The sequence below is a fragment of the Ascidiella aspersa genome, chromosome 6 (assembly GCF_963924565.1).
Source record: "Ascidiella aspersa chromosome 6, kaAscAspe10.2, whole genome shotgun sequence".
Taxonomy (NCBI): domain Eukaryota; kingdom Metazoa; phylum Chordata; class Ascidiacea; order Phlebobranchia; family Ascidiidae; genus Ascidiella; species Ascidiella aspersa.
In genome coordinates this window covers 26,598,324-26,619,066 of record NC_139452.1, presented here as the reverse complement: position 1 = coordinate 26,619,066, position 20,743 = coordinate 26,598,324, and the positions used below count along the sequence as shown (strand labels likewise).

The 20,743-nt window shown below is 37.1% G+C and overlaps 1 protein-coding gene across 1 annotated transcript in view; it reads right to left on the bottom strand.

Moving 5' to 3' along the window:
- LOC146141042 (eukaryotic translation initiation factor 4 gamma 3-like) overlaps positions 1-20,743 on the bottom strand; it is a 37,609-nt gene that overhangs the window by 1,659 nt on the left and 15,207 nt on the right. The window contains exons 8-21 of the mRNA XM_083392790.1: positions 16,770-16,907; positions 16,144-16,362; positions 12,430-12,660; positions 11,098-11,202; positions 10,676-10,816; positions 9,532-9,657; positions 8,481-8,764; positions 7,433-7,580; positions 6,366-6,461; positions 4,211-4,386; positions 3,105-3,315; positions 2,310-2,411; positions 981-1,176; positions 95-238 (exon numbers count right to left, since the gene is read on the bottom strand). Of these exons, the coding sequence (XP_083248916.1) occupies positions 95-238; positions 981-1,176; positions 2,310-2,411; positions 3,105-3,315; positions 4,211-4,386; positions 6,366-6,461; positions 7,433-7,580; positions 8,481-8,764; positions 9,532-9,657; positions 10,676-10,816; positions 11,098-11,202; positions 12,430-12,660; positions 16,144-16,362; positions 16,770-16,907 (2,317 nt within the window). The remainder of the gene's footprint in view (positions 1-94; positions 239-980; positions 1,177-2,309; positions 2,412-3,104; positions 3,316-4,210; positions 4,387-6,365; positions 6,462-7,432; positions 7,581-8,480; positions 8,765-9,531; positions 9,658-10,675; positions 10,817-11,097; positions 11,203-12,429; positions 12,661-16,143; positions 16,363-16,769; positions 16,908-20,743) is intronic.

Genomic DNA, 20,743 nt, shown 5'->3' with positions numbered 1-20,743 from the left:
CCGAAAAAAAGAGGCTAATTATCCTATTTGTCTAAATAGCTTGGGAGGTTAAGATAGTGGTTAAATAATGCCAAAAAATGTCCCTTAAACTCACTTGGCGGTTGCTCGAGGTCGACCCAGAGTCTCTGCAGGGCGAATACGGCTTGCAGCTCCTTGTCTTCGTCGTCCAAGTACTTCTTGAGCAGAAGGATGTGGTTCTTTACCACGTTCTTGTCCACCTCGAGGTTACCTTTGTCGCCTGTAAAACATATAAGATGTTAGTGTAAGTGTTGCAATGTTGTAGCGACTTGCACAGTTTTCAAATGACTTTTAAATTGGACAAATGACTTGTTCTCTTAAACTTTATGTATAAACAAGTCCAACGATGCCCATTACGACAGGGAGACAGTTCGCCCGTTCAACAAAACCTAATAATACACATATGCCTCCTAACATTAAATATAACTATTTTAAAGCTATAAACTCCCTATCCTACTAGATAAAATAACAAAAAACAGCGTAAAAAAGGCCTAAAAAAACGCGAAAAGGTACAGAAAGTGGAACCAGAAATACAAAAATCATATCATGGCGCTGAAAAAAAAAATTGAAAAGCAAACAAATAAATTGAAACATCAGCTCGATTTTCTACTTTCCTTACACGATTGCCTTCTGGCACGAGTCCAGCAAAGAAAACAGCGTAAAAATGGCCTAAAAAACTTGAAAAGTTACAAAGAGTTGAAAACGAAATGCAAAAACCGTATCACGGCGCTGAAAAATAAAAACTTGAAAAACAGAAAAATAAATTAAAACCTCAGTTCGAGTTTTTTTTTTTTTGCACAATCTCCTTCTACCACACAACCAGCAAAAGACAAAACAGCGGAAAAACGGCCTAAAAACGCGAAAGGTTACAGAAAGTTGAACGAAAAATCCAAAAACCGTATCCTGGCGATAGAAAATAAAACACACTCACACAACAAAAAAATCATGTTTTTTCAACTCGCCTTGTACGATTGCTTTCTGGCACACAGCCAAGGTGAGGGCGCGAACGAAGGGGCTCTGACGTCGCTGCTCGTCGGTGTACTTAGACTCGAACCAGTCGAAATTTTCGTCGGAGCTTTTTCCGAGGTCGAGCTGACGAGCAAAGTTGGAGGCCATCGCAACATTATCCGGTTCCTTCATGGAGAAGGGGCTGAGGTTCTGCGGGAAAATTGGTTTACTAGTATTGTATCACCATTTTTTCTACTGACTGTGAAGGACATTTAGTGTATTCACGTTAGAACAGGGGTTCTTAAACTTTTTTTACCGCGGACTCCTCAAATTTTTTTTTGCTTTGCATGGACCCCGCTAGACAAGAAATGATCCAAAATGACGTCATAAATTGACGTCACAATACAAATAGACTTCATGACTCTGTTATTTCGGTCCGAAAAATGTGAACGTTAAATGGAGTCTAACTATACATTCAGTGCAAAACCGTTTAATTTTGAATTAAAGTGTTTTCTTTTAAAATTAATTACTTAAAGTATACACTAGTTCTTTAATTAGGCCTTCATGGACCTCCTAATATCAGTTCACGGACCCCCAAGGGGTCCATGGACCCCAGTTTAAGAACCCCTGCGTGAAAACATCGCTCCTAATTCTCTAGATCAGGGTTTCTTAACAAGGGGTGCTCGTACCCCTTGGGTGCGAAAACTGTTCCAAGTGGGTGCGGGGATGCTGAATCAGACACAGAAAATATATTACTGTAAATTACTTCTCTGCTCAGTTAAATGTAAAATTAGCTCACATTTTGGTATTGTGTTATCGCGTTCACAGTTACTTGTATAAAAATAAAATTACAATGTAGCTTGATAATAAATTGCAAAGCCAAAAAGGTCGAGTAGATCGACATCATCTTGATTAAGACGTTTCGATACGAACTTGTATCATCTTCAGCTAATGTGACTGAGAAGCAATTCAAGCATCACTTATAAGAGATGGGACGCAATTGTTATCAGTACTCGACCTTTTTGGCTTTGCAATTTATTATCAAGCTACATTACAGATCCGTGCATACCAAAAATTACAATGGTTTTGTTATTTAAGCAATTGTAGAAGGGGGTACGAGAATTGGTTGGTGATTTGTGATTTAAAAGAGGTGACACAACTTTCATAACTTAAGAAAAAAAAAACGACAAAATGAATAAGGCGAGTTTTAACAGTTGATGTTTTGTCAGCTATTTGTCTCGACGACGCAAATAAAAGTAATAATGATAGACAGCTGTATTATGGAGAGGTAATTCGTTTTACTGAAAACACAAAAGTGTCTGGTAATTGGAATTCGTGCTTACATGTCGAGAAAGGAAATCGTCCAAACTCTTGTAATCCATTCCGGTGAAACGCGACCAGTCCAACTTGTTGGCCGCCCAGCTTTGCAAAACGCTATCCACGTTCTGAGGAATAACAAACTTGAGATTAAATAGTGAAATGCATTTCATAACATAGGTTTATATTGTTATAGATAAGCAATGTGCGCAAATCGCTTTAAACTGTCATAACAAAGCTTAAACTTAAATAACTTCAAAATTAATCGATTTTTTTTTCAAAATTAAACGATTGTTTGTTATTGAGTGACTTTGACTTGATTTGTTATTTGTGGGAACGTCTTGACTTGGGGTATAAATAAAGTTTAAAGTTACATAATTAGGAGTTTTAATTCAATTCACACTATACTGAAATATAGTAAATCTTATATCACAAATGACTCAAACTATATTGCAAACTGTTAAATTTAAGACGTATCGCAAATCCATAGCTCAAATCTAAGTGATATTACAAAATACTCGACCTGAACATAAGCGAAAATTGAAAAATCTTTGACTTAAACTTGATATATTGCAATTCCTTCACTTGAACTTATGTTATATTGCAAATTTTTTTATTTAAATTAAAGTTATAATGCAAATTCCTTTACTTAAAACTAAAGTTATATTGCCAAAATCTAAAATTAAACTTAAGTGTTTGTTCAATCCTCAACTTAAACTTTATTTATCACACAAAATCTTTAACTTAAGTCATACTGCCAATTCCTCGAATTGTAAAACCTCTTGATCATACAACTACTGCTTCAAATTAGAATTCACTACCGAGAGAGAGATGAGCTTTTTCAGGATCTCAGCGACGAAGACGTGACCCTTATCTTCCTCCATGAGCGTGGCTGTGATCCTGGGAAGCAGACAGAGGTCGAATCCGGATTTTGGAGCGGCCAGGACGGGAGCTATCTGCTCGGAGAGGCACAACCAGATCTTGGGCAAGTCCAGCTCTAGGTCTACGGCCTCGCTCACTACTGGCGCGACGCTGTGGGGAAAATATAAGCGTTTAGGCTTTAGGGAGAGGTATACAACAATGCTGGGTGTTTTAATTTGATACCGAGACGTAGTGGAGAAAAATATAATCGTTTAGGGCAGTGGTTCCCAAACTTTCTCGGCTCACACAAAAATATCATAAATACTTCGCGGCACACTTCTAACAGAACAATAGAGTCATTTACAATCGCCCTTAACACACGACAAACTATATGTAAATGTCTCAATATTATTAATTTGAAATAGATTGTGCGTATTTAAGTTTAAAATGCTTGCTTGTATACCTATTGGTAATACAAATAACTTATTTTTCAAACTTACAAAAGTTTTGCGGCACACGGCAATCTCTCGAGGCACACAGTTTGGGAATCACTGGTTTAGGGAGAGGTGTTAGGTATACAATGTTGGGTGTTTCAATCTGATACCGAGATGTTTTTAAAGTTTACTGTTAGAAGAAATAAGCCTTTTAAAAGAGGTTGGTAGCAGAAACGTTTTTTATTATTATTTCCTGTGCTTTGGCGTACGGGATATCGACGGTTGCGAGCAGATTTCTTAAGTTAAAAACCTTAGCAATTCAAAAAGCAGAAAATGTGCGCCTTTGGTAAAAAACAACGCTATTCAGCCTTTATTTACACATAGAGTGCGCCACACAAACCAAACCAGCTTACCATATTGCGATTTATTACACTTGCGAAAAATTGTTCAATCATATAAAAAATGTTCAATGTTGTAGAATAGAAAAGTTTCGATCCTAGCCTATACTGTGGTCCTCATTTAAAATAGTTCATTTAATAAAACAAACAAATAAGGAAGTCACACAATAAGGATAGTAAAACAACCCAAATTAGGAGTCGCAAGACAAACCCGAAAATTTTTTGACAGCTTACCCTTTGATATACTCTTCTACCGGGATCATTTTGGCGGATAGGAAGTGGGTGAGGAGGTTTGCGGCGTTCCCACGAGCCGCTGCGCTCTTCTCAAGCGACATCTGCATCGCGACACGAACGAAAATGCGAGCGAAGTTTGGTGACGCGTTGAGTTCAACGTAACACTCTGAAGCTTCCTGTAGTGAAATGGGAGATTTTTTTTTTAACAGATATTTATTTTGGTGTTTTTCTGTAAATTTTTTAAGCTTTTAGAGATTATGTTGTTCTGCAGAACTTTTTTCTTAACCTGGGAATAAATCAGGGAGTCGAACCGGAACCGAACCGGAACTTTATGAACCGGTTTTGGGTCTATTTTTTCCGAACAGTGGTTTTTGTAAGATTTTAAGGAGCCGAACCGGAACTGAACCGAATAATTTGAAAGTACCTGAACCTGAACCTTAACCGAACCCGAACCTGTAAAACAAACGGTTCGCCCCAGCATGACGTCACAACTTCTATTTTACAGAGTAAAACGTTGATTTTTTACTTTTCAGATATTTCGATAATGAGTTGCTCTTTTTTTTAATACGTCACGTAACTTAGATTAAGTGACTTACAATTCAAAGATTATTCTCTAAATTTATTGACCCCCATTTTTAGATTTAACTCAACTAATATTGTATTCGAACCGGAACTTTATGAACCGGTTTTGAAATGACGATGGTCGAACCGGAGCTGAACCGGAACATTTAAAATGCCCAAAACCGAAACCGGAACTGAACCGGATTCCGCAAAAATCCTTGAACCCTAACCAAACCTGAACCGGAAAAGTCAAACGGTTCGACTCCCTGGAATAAATCAAAGATTTCAGCTTAGAAATATAGTTTTTGTAAGTTTGGGAGAATTTGTTTTGGTAGGACTCTTTTCTTTACCTAAAAATAACCGAAGCTTTGTGAGGCGAAATGTGATTTTTTGGAGATAATTAATTGGTAGTACTATTTTCTCAACCTTAAAAAACAAAGTGTCCTGCGGTGATATATTATTTTGTTATGTTTGGGAAAATATGTAACCTGCAAAAACCAAGGAAATCAGTGGGAAAATAGTAATAAATTTTGTATTGTCCGATTTTTCATCTAACTTGTAAAATCCAGAGTTCGCCTCTTGTAAAGATGGATTTTAATATCGGAATTTGGAGTCAATATTAACCCTTTACGCAAATTTTGAATCAACATCGACCCTTCACATGGCATGACGGACTTATAATCAGGGCTGGGGAGCCACCGTAAAATAGCATTAGCTCCGGCTCCAGCTCCGGAGCCATCATGCAATTATTAAATGGCTCCGGCTTCAGCTCCGGAGTCGTAAAACTCAATCCTTTGGCTCCGGCTCCAGCCCCGGAGTAGTAAAACTCATATCCTTTGGCTCCGGCTCCAGCTCCGGAGCCATCAAACACACACCCAATGACTCCGGCTCCAGCTCCGGTGCCACTAGTCACTTATTCAATGGCAAGTTTTAAAAATTGATTTTGGCTAACTAACATTGGAGATGGAACAAAATATAATTTCTTAGCTTTAGCACCACAAATTGAAAAATGGCCCCAGCTCCACAAAAATAATAAAAAGGGCTCCGGCTCCAGCTCCACAAAAATAATAAAAAGGGCTCCGGCTCCGGCTCCAGCTCCACAAAAATAATAACAATGGCTCCGGCTCCGGCTCCGGCTCCAGCTCCGGCTCCAGAGAAAATGCTTAGCTCCGGGCTCCGGGCTCCGGGCTCCAGCTCCCCAGCCCTGCTTATAATTAGCATGTGCCCTGCTTGAACTGAAGTAAAGAACTCAGCTGCAGTAATTAAACTTTGGAATTTACACAGACAACAAATTCGCGTTAAGTCTATCGCTTAATTGAACTTGACTAGAATATTAAACAGAAAACAAATCGCATTTTTTGTTCAAAAACAAGCAATGTCCAGACGTTGTCTAAGTTAACTTTCGGTTAGCCTTAATAAAAAGTGCCGCGGCGCAGAAGCTTATATTAACTTTAAAATTAAAAATTAAAAATAAAGATTCGTATAGTCAACTGCCTAATTAAACTTTACTAGATTAGGTTTTGAACAGTTTTTGTGCAAACGCAGATAATGTCTGGTCGTTGTCGAAATGACAACTCTATTAAGATAACGTTACCTTGTTATTAACAAGATGAAAATATTCTTCGACGATGCCTTTGCATTTTTTCTCCATTTGCGCTTCGTCGATTTTGGAAACCGGCGCAGCTGCTGGCTCTGAAACGAATACGTAAATTGTAATAAGAATATCAAAGCCCATACACAAGTAGGTATCATACATCATGTTGAAAATGAATAAAGACTTATTCGAAACGTTTAAAATGATGCCTACTTCTGTATGGGCTTTGATATTCTTATTGCGTCTTACTACAACCTCCAACCATTATGCTCCAAAATACGTAAATTGATGGTCAAGTCCCGCAGAATAACGTTTGGAAAAAGTACAACAGGACTGTGACCAAATTAATGATCAATGATTTTTTCTATAATGTTCAAATATTTACAACGTTTTGAGTATTCATACGGCGCCATAAGTCGCTCATAACACTTTGTAATTCGAATTGAAATTATGCAAAGCTTAGCTGCTGTGGGACTACATGGTCTGCTGTGTGGATCAACTTAATAAAATTGTCTTATTCGTTTTCTAACTTATGATTTGATTTATTGTTGTTATCGTGGTTCAAATACTTTAGTAAGTAGAAAAACCTGATTTTTAGCAGTTAGGATAAAAAATGGACTTTTGTGCATCCGGTTACTCGTACATTTAAAGCATTTTCAAAGAAAATTAGAAGGTTTCTCAAAAATCGAAATTGAATAGTGTGAAATTTTGCCGAAAGTTTCGTCTGCATTCGCTTCGTTATACCAACTTAAAGCTATTTTAGGATTGTTGTTCCCAGCCGATTATCGGGACCTTCGGACGTTTTTGGAACATGTTTCGAAAACAAAACAGTATAAATGCCAATATGCCATGGTTAACATAATAAAAAAAAACTTAAACGGAACTTTAATATCAACATTACCGAAGAATTTTTTTTAATACATAAAACAATTCAAAGACTTAGTGGCAAGTTGGCAACCATGTCTTATTAGGACATTATAAAATTATTTCTTTAAAAAATTACAAAAAAGTCTATTTTGATGTCAAAATGCACCACAAACGGCGGGCCGCATCTCACCTGCAGCGGCATACGTCTGCTTTGGCTTATTTTGTTCCTGTGCTGTGATACGTCTAGTTGTGTCGATGAGCGCTTGCTTTTCGTCACGAAGCGAAGGCGTGACGTTGCCAGTCGAACCACTGCGAGAACCACTCCTCGACCCGTCACGCCTAGAATGCCTTCGCACACACAAGGGGAATATCGGGTTAGCTCAAGCAGGTAACATAATAACAGCGTTGTACACGATCGTTTAGAAATAAGTCGTTTGTAAAATATTTCAAGTCCAAGTCAAGAAATTTGCAAAATAACCAAGTCCCAAGTCAAGTCATATTTAACAAATACCAAGTCAAGTCACAGTTCAAGTCGGTAGTTACGCAGCCAATTTCAAGTGACAGCATTGGCATCAAAAATTTAAAAAAAGTTTTTTAAAAGACGTTCCATTCTGGCCAATATTTTGCACAGCAAACACTAAATACAAAACAAATAGCCATTTTTATTTTTTTAAAGTATTTATAATTAAAACACTTTAACAGGTCTAAGCCAAGTTGTTAAAAATGACTTAAGTCATTGCTAAATGACTTAAGTCAAGTCAAGCCATTCTACTTAGGTCATTACAATACTGTACAAACTATTGGCCTTTAGCACAAGAACATACCGCTCTAAACCTGCTCGAAATTCTTCGCTGGTTATAAGGCGACGTTGAATCTTCATTTCACCTCCAGTCATTTGACCAAACGACTTAAGTCAATTCATGTCATTTATCCCGAAAGAATTATGACAATTAAACTCGTTTTACCGGAAAGACTTCAGTCTAAAGATTCAAGTAAAGTCAAGTCATGTCATTTGAAGACGAAATCAAGTTAAGTTTCGCATCTGGTATAATAGATTAGCCTTGTGCGCGTCGAGATTTATATTAAAGCGAACAAACAAGTTTGGTCAATCTTCAAAAGCCGTACAGTCGAGCGCAGTTTAAACTGGAGATAACAACGCACGTGCGAAATCTTTCAGCAAGCTCATAACAACACTGTCAATTTCTATTCACACACTATTGACTTTCAGCACAAAAACCGACAGCTCACCTGCTGGGAATCCTGCGCTGGTTATAAGGCGACGTAGAATCCGGCGCCGCCGACGCCCCAAGCGCCGAGAAGCGGTTCATTGTGGTGGGCGTGGAAGAGCGAGGGACCGCTTCCCGGCCGTCGCGGGAGTCACGGCCGTCTCTGCTGTCTCGGCCATCGCGCCCGTCTCGGTGGCTGAACCCGCCAGAGCCCAGCTTGGTGGTCTTGGTCGATCCATTGCCGGTTTTCCAGACGGTTTTGCCGCGCGAAGGGCCCAGAGTTACTGTGGCCTCGTCGAATTGTGACTGTGGGACAGAAAAGCCAAAAACACTTTTTCAAAAATTTCATCAATTTAATTTTGAGTTATATTCAACGACATTTTAACTGTAGTCTTCTTAGCAAAGTACGGTATACAAGGCCCAGGGTTACTGTGGCCTCGAACTGTGACTGTGGGTACAGAAAAGGGATCACAAAGCAGGTGGTGGTTGTTAATTTTAGCGTAGTATGACGTATTTGACAACTCGGCGGAATCTGTGTCCAGAGTCCGACGTTTGCATGCGCAGTACCAAATTTCGACACTAAAAAGGCCACAAACTTTTAAAGGTGGGATACCATGTGGTGGAATATTCTTCAACCATGAGTTGTGGGTGGATGAGTTATGACACCTAGATGAGTGGATTCATGCAGTGTCTATTGTTTTAATTGCGTAAATAGGTGGAATACAGTCTGTAGAGTGGGTGCTGGATTATGGACTCAATGGATTTAGCAAATCTGTAAGTCGGACTCGTTTGACACCTGCTGTTGACATTGACAACGTTCAAAAGTAATATTGAAAGGATAACAAATGAAGGGTTGCCACTCTGTTTTATGAAACAAATTTGAATAACTTATCGATGTTATTTAAAACAACAATTTTAAAATTATAGGATTTTTAATTTAAACACAAAACCAAACATTTCGAAAAAATAATTAACTTTAAAAAAAAATAATTCCGGCCATTTTGGTAAACTATTGCGTCAAAAAGCAAGCTTTTTTTTAAATAAAAATTAAACGCAATTAAGCAAGTAATCACCTTGAACAGTTTCATCTTGGTGGGGTCGTATCGCGTGTTCTTCTGTTGCGTCACTGTAGTCCAATTGCTGTCGTCACCGCCTCCGTGACCACCGCCACCTCGACTACCCATTCGTCCACCACGAGACTAAAAACAAGTAAAATAAATAGTTAAATAAAAAATAAAAATAAAAAGCTCTGAAACAGAACTGCGGATTCTGAGTCGGGAGAAGAGTAAGACCACGTAAAACAACCCGAGTCTGACGTAAGCAGTAGCAAATTTCGAACGTGTTAAGGCCGTATACCGTTAAGTTGTTAAGGTGGAATAGCAAATGGTTAATTTTTGTTCAAATATTTATAAAGGGTGGGTGAATTATATGACACCCGTATAAGTGATTTTCTGAACAACCACCTAATTTGGTTACCTAAATTGGTAAAAAAAAAGTTGTCCGAGTCGTAGCTGGCCTCGGGACTTAAAGTTCCGTGTTGATTTTTACAACTTGTAGCGAAACCACAAGACATTTGTGCCAACTAATAAGCAATTACTCTCTCCTTACATGTCATGTTTACTTAGATTTAACATGCCGGCGCATTCAGGTAACATAAAATGGCCACGTTAACGAAAATAAAAAGAGCTAAATCTCTTTAAACAAAGGGTCTTTAAACCAAGTTTTGTTAACATAAATTCCAAGTCTACATTTGCGAAACTCCTATCTATTTTGGAACCATTTCTCGTCAAAAAATATAAATCACATAAAGTTGTTCGCCACACAACCATGTTTAAGGCAAGGCCACATAAACGCTAAGTAACAGGCCATAAGCGCGACACGCGACATAGCACACTCAACACACACGAGTCGCCACACAACCGAAACGCGAAATAAGCTACCTTGCGATACGCGACAATGCGACATTATCAACCGCGATGCGCGACATAGTGGACTTCACACATGGGAGTCGCGAATTAACCAAACTGCAAAATAAGCGACACGCGACACACACAAAACGCACAATATCCCACTTAACACACGCGTGTCGCGACACCACCGGTTTGCGACATCCGACACAACCGGCTTGCGACAAGCGACATAGTAGACTTAACACAAGCGACACAATCGGCATATGACACGCGACACAACTGACTTGCGACACGCGACACAACTGACCTGGGACTTTGATACGTTGGCAGTAGCGGCGGCGGCTTGTGCCATCATGGCAATACGTTCCTTTTCTTTTTTGTCGTTGGCGTGGATTTGCTCGATGGTCTTGGGTCCTTGGATGTGGGTGGCGCGCTGTACCCACTTGCTCTGTTCAATAAAAACACAAGGAGGTTAGATTACAGAAGAAGAAATAATTTTTGCTGTTTTTTGAAGCCTGCTTGTTAGAATAAACCAATGGTTACAATCAGTGTTGTAAGCAAGTCATTTTAAAATCAAAATGACTAAGTACCAGTAAAAAATATTTGCTCACATTTCAAGTCATTTACGGGTAAGGGTGAGTAGAGTTCTTCATATTTTACACATTCTGTTTGCCATATATTAACCTGTTTTATTAATTTAAAAAACAATAAAATAGCATCACCACTCACCAGCCTCAAGTCGATGACGTCTTGGATCATAAATCGAACTCGCGAACTCGTTTTGCGCTCACTGATGATCTTCTCCATTTGCTTGAAGTACTGAGTCATGCGAGCCTACAAAAAAGAATAAGAAGTGTTATTATATTACGGTGATGTAGCCTCGACTGCCAGCCAAAATAACGTAGGTGTTTTAAGAAATAAAAATCTAAACTTTTTTATTGCTTTTTGAAGATACTTCTACAAAGGTTTTGTAAAAATTGAGGATATAAAACATGAATTTAAGTGAAGTGACTATAAATGATTTCTTTAATAATTTAACATGTTAATAATACAATTAGTAAGATAGGAAAACTATACACCAGTCTCTTAAGAATTTACGAAAACCAATCCAAATCGTGAAATATCAATGTAAAATCGAAAGGGCTAAAATCGTAACGTACTGTATAAAACCTTGTTAAAAAAGATTCAAGATCAAAAATCTCAACTAACAATTTGAACTAGTAATGTTCGATACTCGTAATCTCATTTCGTTACTAATCGACGATATTTTGAACGAAAAGTATCGTGATCCGATACCAAAATGACGTCATTACTATACAAGCAAAATAGATTCAATTAAAAGTTTAAAGGTAATGCTTCAAGTCTTTAGGCTAAGCTTTGCTTTAGCGTTGGTTAGAGTCCAGTTACCTCCAGTTGCTAACCTACTATTGTTGCATAAACTTACCTTATCATTAGGGCGATTATTTTTTGACTTGTCAAAATTTACACGTTAGGTCAAAATTTGCCAAAAAGTTTTCAAATCAAAATCGAATCAAAATGCACATGAACCGTTTACAAAATTAAAAAAAAACTATATTCAGCTTTTTGAAATTCGTTGTTCAGTTGTTTTGAAATTTATCGTTTAATTTTATCAAAAAATTTAGTTTTGATTTATGTTCAAAGTCATTTTAACCGTATTATATCTTTATTAGAGCAAAATATGGGTATAAAAAATGCGTGATTAACGACGCCTAGGGTATCAATGTATTTCTAACAGGTCAAAATTTTTTTCAAAATATTATTTTTTTTAGGTCAAAATTTCCTATTTTTTAGGTCAAAAAATAATCGCCCTACTTATAACATAGAAATAACTGTGTTTGATCGCAATATATGACTGAAAAGCCTATATTAATTGGTATCGGAATTACCACCCAAGGCCGAGTACCGATACTACAATCTCGCATCGGATACCAGCTCCAGACTGACATTATCGGAAATCCCCAATGGTAGCCGATGATTTTGTAAATCGGTTTTCATTGAACAAACGAAACAGCGTTTTTCCAGATAAATATATGTTCTAACCTGTCCTTTCTCGTGGTCCAGATCCTTTCCGATGGTGGTTAGAAGACAACAGAGGCTCTCCAGTGAGTCCTCATCCCTCCCCTTGAAGAGGTACATGATGGAGTTGTGCATCATGGTCTCGGTGAGCATTCCCAGCTTGAAGAGCTCTCCTATGAAGCGGATGTTTCCCAACATACGCCGACGTTCTTTCGACTCGGCAGCTTCCAGTTCATCCTTGCAGCTAGCTTTTGCCTCCTGATGGTAAATAAGAATGTGTATTAAGAATATCAAAGCCCATACAGAAGTAGGAAACATTTAAAAAAATATATAAATAAAAATAAATTATCTGCCTAAACCGGGGTGTAGTTAGTGTACAACAGGGGTCCTACACGTCAATCGCGTCAGTGTGTTACGTAGGGATGTTCAAAGTAGAATACCAAGGTATTCTAGAATAATAGGTTTCGAATCTAGAATAACGAATCCAGAATAGCGAATCCTAGTATATTTTTATTAAATTATTTAACCTCGATTTTGTTTAGGGAATGGATTAATCTTTTTCTACCCTACAGGGCCCACATTCACAGCAATAAATCGCCCAAACAATTTGCTAACATGTGTACATTATAATGAAAATGTTTTACATTCTTAACAACTGTCATTTAAAGCAGTTGTGTAAACTGTAATACATGTCCACTGTCCAGGTTGTTGCCAAAACTTATATTTTTGCCAATAGTGAGTACAATGCAACACTGCACACAGCACTCTTTAGCAATTCGGTACAGTTTTTAAAAGCATTGTTGGGTCTTAGTGATTTTTTTTTGACTAATTGATCTGTTATGCAGTCAAATAATGTACTGCAAATAATACAAAGTTACTATTGACATAACGATTACTTGACAATTTAGGCTGTGCATAACTGCATAACTGCATAAACTCGCTGAATATTGGCCTAAAGTTGACCTTAAGTAACCCTATAGCGCATTTTCTCGATGGCCAGCACGTGTTACTTTTGCAACTTAACGCATTTAGGGAAATTGCGAACTCCGCTCCTGACATTACACGTTAATCGCTCGCCCAATAACGCTTGATTGACACTTAATTATTAGACGAACGTTATCGCCTGACGCGAAGTAATTGGTTGCCCGAAAAAACGCTGACACTGCACTACCAGGTTACATTTAAAACAAGCACCATAAAATGGTCGCCGCAGCGACATGCCAACTTACCACACGCGTTTGTGCAATTAGGCGCAACAATCGGCGGTAAAACATTAAATTATATCGGTTCCAATTACCCGAAATAAACGGCAGAATTGGATTCGAATCTCATCTGGATTCGAATCCAAGGATTCGATATTCTACTTTAAGCATCCCTAGTGTTACGTCATTACAGTACCTGAGCAGACAAGCGGAACATTAAACTGACCAATTGTAATCTGGACCAGCCTAATAAAACGTTCCTTGATATAACAAATAACCTCCATCGCTGGCTTGGAATGCAATTGACGTTTAAAATGTTTAATAGGTGTTCTTGTGACTTTTTTATTGAACCAGTCAATCGCAAGTCTCTAAAAATATTTTGGTCAATCGCAATCAAACATTACAGGGTTGTTCCTCAGCAAAAATTTAATCAATCAGCACTCGCCCGGACGAAATAACACTCGCCAAATTTGTTGGCACGCAGTCTGCAAATTTCCATCCTAGCGCGGTAATTTCTTGGGTTATCGTTAACCTGGCGTATGGTTTTTATACGTAAACATTAGTTTTATAAAAGTCTGGTCGTTTATTTCCATGCATGGATGAACAAATTAATGACCCATAAAGCAGTTTCCGCTTAAAAGAAAGTTTTTAGCCGAAATATATTTTTACAATCTATAATGAAAATAAATAATACTGACAATTTAGTAGCCACGACATGCCTGTTTTTCCATTTTTTTTTTTTTTTTTTTTTTTTCTCTTTTTGTATTGTGGTTTTTCTGTGCTTAAAGGACGTTTCACCGCAGGTTGCTTCGCGCCACAAACAATACGCCACATTTCGCCCAACACTAAGTTACTGGCTGAACCGCAAATAATGACTAAATAATTGTAAATTTACAATTAAACCATTCATTCGCAAAGTTAACAACCACATGCACCAGAGGTTCTGTGTTGCGCGACGCCCTATAGTGGGTCGTTCCATTTTCCGTCGGTAATGGTTTCGATTCGTATCTAAACATAATTGCCATATAAAAGATTTTAGAGAGTTATTTTTAAGCTTTGGCTTGGTTGACCTCTATGAACTTAAGAGATCGCAACAATATACTTACGTAGACTAATTGCTAATTCTCGGGGTGTAGTTGTAGGCTGTATTGGTCCCTCAAAACATCTTAAAAAACACTACTTGTAAAATAAGACATTTGCATTCGAACTTATTGTTGCCAAAAACTACAGCAATTGCTTATAATATTCTTATATAAATAATTTAATAAATACAGAAAAGTAAAATTCTTATCGCTGGGTACATCGCAGGTTCAGTAAACTTTTCCAAAGGCATCAACGACCAGGTTAAAGATTTAAAAATTAACAACGTTAAAGTTAAGCATTAAACATTAACTATTTACCACTGCAGCAATGAAGTCTTTGATTGTTGGCCGTCTTTATTACGATCATACAACGGGACAAAGAATCTTTATTACGAGCTTCGAACGTGACTTCGATTAACCTTATTATTTGTGTAGTGTTGAATGTATTTGCGCCTTAGTGTACAAGGAAATAACTGGCGCTAAGTAATATTTCGTATAGTAGTGGTGCTTAACACAAGTTGTCCTTCACCAACTAATTATTTTTTTCGCCGAAGGCACTCGCCAGTCGGGCGAGTGGGTGTCAATCAGCTCTCGCCAGGAGCAATTTGTACTCGCATTGGCGAGCGGGCGAGTGCTAAAGCCCAACCCTGCATTAGTTGGCTACAACGGATGTACAGTAATATTTCTCGCCATGTTTAAAATAAGTTAGAGATATTCGAAACGTACAAAATGATACCTACTTCTGCTTCGGGATGGGCTTTGATATTCTTACGACATGTTACTACAACCTCCAACCATCATGCTCCTCTCAGTAGAAAGCATTTTGAACGTTTCGAAAATCTCTTTATTCATTTTTAACATGGAGTTATTAGATGACAGTGTTGCTTTTTAAATTTAGTTACGTTTGATCAAAAAGGGAAAAGAAAGTGCCTGTTAAACGTAGTAGCAATATCAAATCCCACAGAGGAATGTAGCATTTTCAACATTTCAAATATGTTTTTTTTTTACTAAACATGGGGATAAATAACGGAGTATTGCTCTTCCAGCAGTATATATAATAGATCGACATTTCGACGTGCTATACAGAACGTCTTCATCAGGATACTCGTATCGTGCAAAACACATTATACTGCTGGAAGAGCAACACACCGTTATATATTATGCCTGGCAGCAATAGCTTATTTCATGGTGATAAATATAACTACCCAGGTTTAGGCAGTGAGCTCTTCTTACCTGCAGTCTGCCTCAGCACCCAGCAGTATATACAAAAAGAATCAGTGCCTTCTAACTGAGCACATTAACTGACAAGCACATTTCAAAAAAACTGCATTAGAAGCAGAAGAGTCTGTTTATCGCTCTTATGGGTAGCTGAAACTAACAACGTAAAAAGAAGCAACAGGCTACAAGCTTTAAAAACTCTTGATTTACACAACACGGTGGTTTATGCGACTTACTGGTGTCTCCGCTTTCTCCATCTTGGAGCGAAGATCTTTAAGGGCCTCTTCATTGGCTCGGTCCTTCTCGAATTCCCTCTGACATCGCGTCAGCAGGATCTTGCGGAATTCCACGTTTCCAGTCGGAGTGGCGGTGGATTGCGCGACTGCTGGCGGATGGGAAGACATCACCCGGCACATGTTGGCGGACACCTCGCAGAAGTTCGGCTCGTCGATCGACTGGTAGAGTAACGAGGGTTTAAGATTTCTTTTTAACACAATTACAACAAATTATTATAAGAACAAGCAGACTTCTTTTAAGTCCTTACAATAAAATAAAACAATTAACTATTAAATTATGCAATAACTTAAGTAAAATACAACAAAAACGCAAAATATAACAAGAGAACTGTTTAATGGGCAAATAATAAAATACATAACCCAATTTATAATAATTTTATAATTGCTCAATGAAAACACGTATTTCAATTGAAGTCATTTGTCCAAAAGACTTAAGTCGGGTCAAGAAAAATGTTTTTAAAAGCTCTGATAAATCGAAAAAAAAGGAGGCAACAACTAAAGCGTTCGAGTAGTTCTAAAAACAAATATTATAGCCTTCAGTTTTGTATGGAAAATACAAGACAAACCTTTTCGAATATGAGATCGATGGCACCCCTCAGACGACCCTCAGTGTTGATTTCCAGTGCTTGGAATTTCTTCATGAGAGAACGAAATTTTTGTGGAGTCAGCTTGTTGAGGATTGCGCGAACGTTGCGAAGAATTTCCTAAATCAGATGGAACAAATATTCTTTAGACTTTCCTGTTTTCATCAAAGTCAGTTATTTATAAGTTCTAGTCATTTAAAAGAGAAATATATTTTGCCACGAAATATAGCACCAACAGTCTCCAGATCCAGAAAAAAACAAAAAAACAATTTAAACACAAACTGTTTTGGTAACAATTAAAAGTGAAAATTAGAGTAGAACCAAAAGCAAAATATATGGCGTGAGTAACTATAGGTTAAAAAGTATTATGTTTAATTTGAATTGAGGAAACAACCTAAACAAAAATAGTTAAAAAGGCATACTCATAGTATTTAAAATCATCATTAAAGCCTGGAAGATTACAGTATGTAGGTAAATTACCGCACAAACATTATATCATTAAAAACCTAATTCTACAAAACATACTTCCTACGACCAAAGCAATTTTTGACTAAAATTTATAAAAATAACCTTTGCCGCTATCAATTTAACAACTTGCTTATTTTGCCTCAGTAATAATATAATTGGCTATCTGATTGTTTATGGTACTTTATGTCCCAAAATTCCATACTACTTTTTGCCTAAAATAGAAAAAAATGTCACAAGTATTAGGTTTTGCTTGATATGTGCTGTTTTTATTTTAAAGACCTAAAATTAAATCGCTTGACAGTCTTTAAATAAAATTTAAAAACAAAACAGTATGTTCTACCATGGTCATCAGAAATTAAAAAACATTTTGTGACTGTTTGTTTGCAGTTTCAAAACACAAAAATTAAGCAGGACATGAAACAAATTCAAACAAAGACTTAAAAAAATACATGGCCTTTTTCAAAAACTTTTCAACAAGCAGATCAATTCAGAGCCATTAAGATGTTGTGGAAACCCTGGAAACTAGACATGAAACATTACCCATACGTTTTTCCTTTGTAAAAAATGGTACCTTCCACGAGACTTAACAAACTGAAAAATTACAAACAAGCAAAAACTCACCGCTGTTTTCGCTTCCTCAGTATTGTCTTTTTCGTCTTGCAGCTCGGTGTCACGTTCCCGCTGAATCGACACCTTCTTGATCACCTTGGGCTGGTTACCCATGTAGTTCTGGTGGTAGCCACCCTGGGGCACTGGCTCTTCAGGCTGTAATGTTGAGGTGGTAATAAAGTTATTGATATTATGATACAGTGTGGCTTAGTTTGAATATTGTTTTTAAATGGTGATGTTTAACACTGAAATATTAACAGAAAAATTTCTTAAAAGTAAAGTTCATTAGATTTTGAAGTGGAAAATATTAAGGGCAGGCCATTATTACCAGGACTTTGTAAGCTAGTGCTTAAGAGAGTTGAGTGAGTATTACCCATTTAAACATAGTTCCAATCTATTTAAAAGTAAAGGTCATACTTTGAATTCGAAAACGCGTTTTACTTTTTCTTCAGTTCAAAACAGTCTTTAAGTTATTAGCAAATAATAACAATTTCGACAAAGAGAAAGATATCATTTTAATTTATTGAAATGACAAAAAAAGTTGTCAGTACACTGAAAAAATTGGCATTTGCAAAATTACTGACCTGCACATTGGTGGTAGTCGTTTCACATTCAGCAGCAGCAGCAGCTTCTTTTGTCTTTGCCTAAATTTAAAAACGACAGAGTGAACAAGGAAAAAACCTTTCTGATCCTTTACGTTTTTAAACATGCTTTGCATAAATAACAACTAGCGTAGCTCAAGCCCCTTTACTGTAATGAAACAACCAAAATAGCTCATTTCAAATTGTCAAATATTTAGTTAATATAGTGCGAAAAGTCGTTAAATGTTTACTAAAATACTGTTTTTTCAATTGTAAAAATCGTTCTTCCGGTAAGCCCTTTTTTTGTAAATAACTGCTATTAATAAAAAAATAATTGCTTGGAGAACAATTTTACAATTGATACAGACATTTATACTTTTTTCAGTATATTATGTGACTTATGGTGCAAAGAAAATAGGACAATAAAAACTACCCCTATAAAACAATCGAGAACAAAGAGCTTAAAAAAGTATTCAACTGCTTTACTGACTTGGGTGTGATTAGGTGTCTGGTCTGTAGCAGCGGCAGCGACTTGGACAGCAAACTGGGCAGCGATCTGGTCTTGTGGTTTTGGAGTCTTCACCTTAAATAAGTCAAACTACCTTTAAACGCTTGATCATAACACAGTATTTCTTCACAAGAAAGCCAAATGTGTTTGATGTAATTTGTTTTAGGAAAGTATGATACGGTAACGACACTGGATATTTTACACAAAAATCACTATTGTCTTTCTTGATATTAAGTTGCATTATGACCATGGTTACATATAAATTGCGCAAGGACAAGATTAATGAGGCAATATTTGGGTAGCCACGAAAAAGGTTGAGAAAAACTGCTTTGGATATACACTATAATCACCGAACTGCAGGGCAAGCAAAGCGCTATGCTATAAAAATATGAAAAAAGCGGTTTTCACCTACAGCATGGCAGAATGCTAGCGACTATGTCGGCCAAAGAATGAGCCAGAAAATGGCAAGAAATTGGTGGAAAATAAAAATTATTTTAAACAAAATAATAATTTTGAAATTTTTATTTTTTTTTTCAATTAGCAGGAAATAATTTTGTTGTGCCATTCTGCAAAAGATTAAGGAAGTGCGAAGCTCGTTGTTTAGTGAGAAAAAGCCAGTGCAACATATATTAAAAAAATCGTTATTCTGCGCGCTTTGTGAACTGATTTTGAGCTGCATGTTTCCACGTAAGTTCGCCTGAAAAACAGCTTATCTATGTAACAGCGTTAGAGTAAGAGAAGCAGACATGTGCAACCCCCCAGGCCCCAGGTTGTACTTTAGCATGACCCTTATGTAATTGTTTATGTCACAAAAAATTTTGCGCCTGCGCGCACGTTTTTCTCAACTATTTTACTTAGTAATAGCCTTGTTTATCGCCTAAACATGGCAAGGTTGATAGATTACTTAGGCGATAACATCATAGTTTAGGGGCCAGGCTAAAAAAGCAAAGAATTTGTGCGGAAAATGCTTGTCACTAGAAGGCAGGCTGCACCTAATGGTGAAGCAAACCACCAATGAGAGTTGACCAAAAGAGTCTAGCAGGGCATTATATTTATTGGTCATTGAACTTACCGTGGGAGTTGACTGGCTTGAGTTAGGTGAAGGAGATGCCTCTGCACCTTTTCCCGACTGCAGCAAGTCGTTTTTGATGTCCATTCCTGTGTTTGGGTCCCGAATTACGATCACTGGACGGCGACTGGGAGCAGCAGTCTGCACACAAAATTTAACATAAATCACAAATTAAGCAAGATGTGTAATATATATTAGAGATCGAGTGAGATTCATTTTTCGACCAATATCTATATATAAGACTTTGTATTTTGACCAACCTATACCAATATCCGAACTAATTTTTTGCAAACCCTAATAATTATGTGTTAAATATTTATTTTAATATTCCGTTTTTCGTAAAAAAAGTCACAAATCGGACAAATCGGCAAAAAAAACAATCACAAATCGGCAAAAAAAAACAACTTAAAAATACACCATTTCAAATGTTTAAGGAGTAACATATCAGCAAAATGTCACCTAGATTTTACAGATACCAATATATCGATCAACCTATAATATGTGAAGGGTTTTTTTCTGTGGGATTACTGTCGTGTTGCTTGATTTTAAACAATTTGATTGGCTGTACTTCCAAAACGGAACAAGGCTAGTAAATACAGCAGCTCTAAAGCAAAATTTTTAACACATAATACTGCAAAAAAATCCTAGTTTAGATCTTTTTTATCAATTTCGTCAAAAGCAAAATAGGCCAAAAAGCTTTTTTTCCTTCCCAGTATGTAAA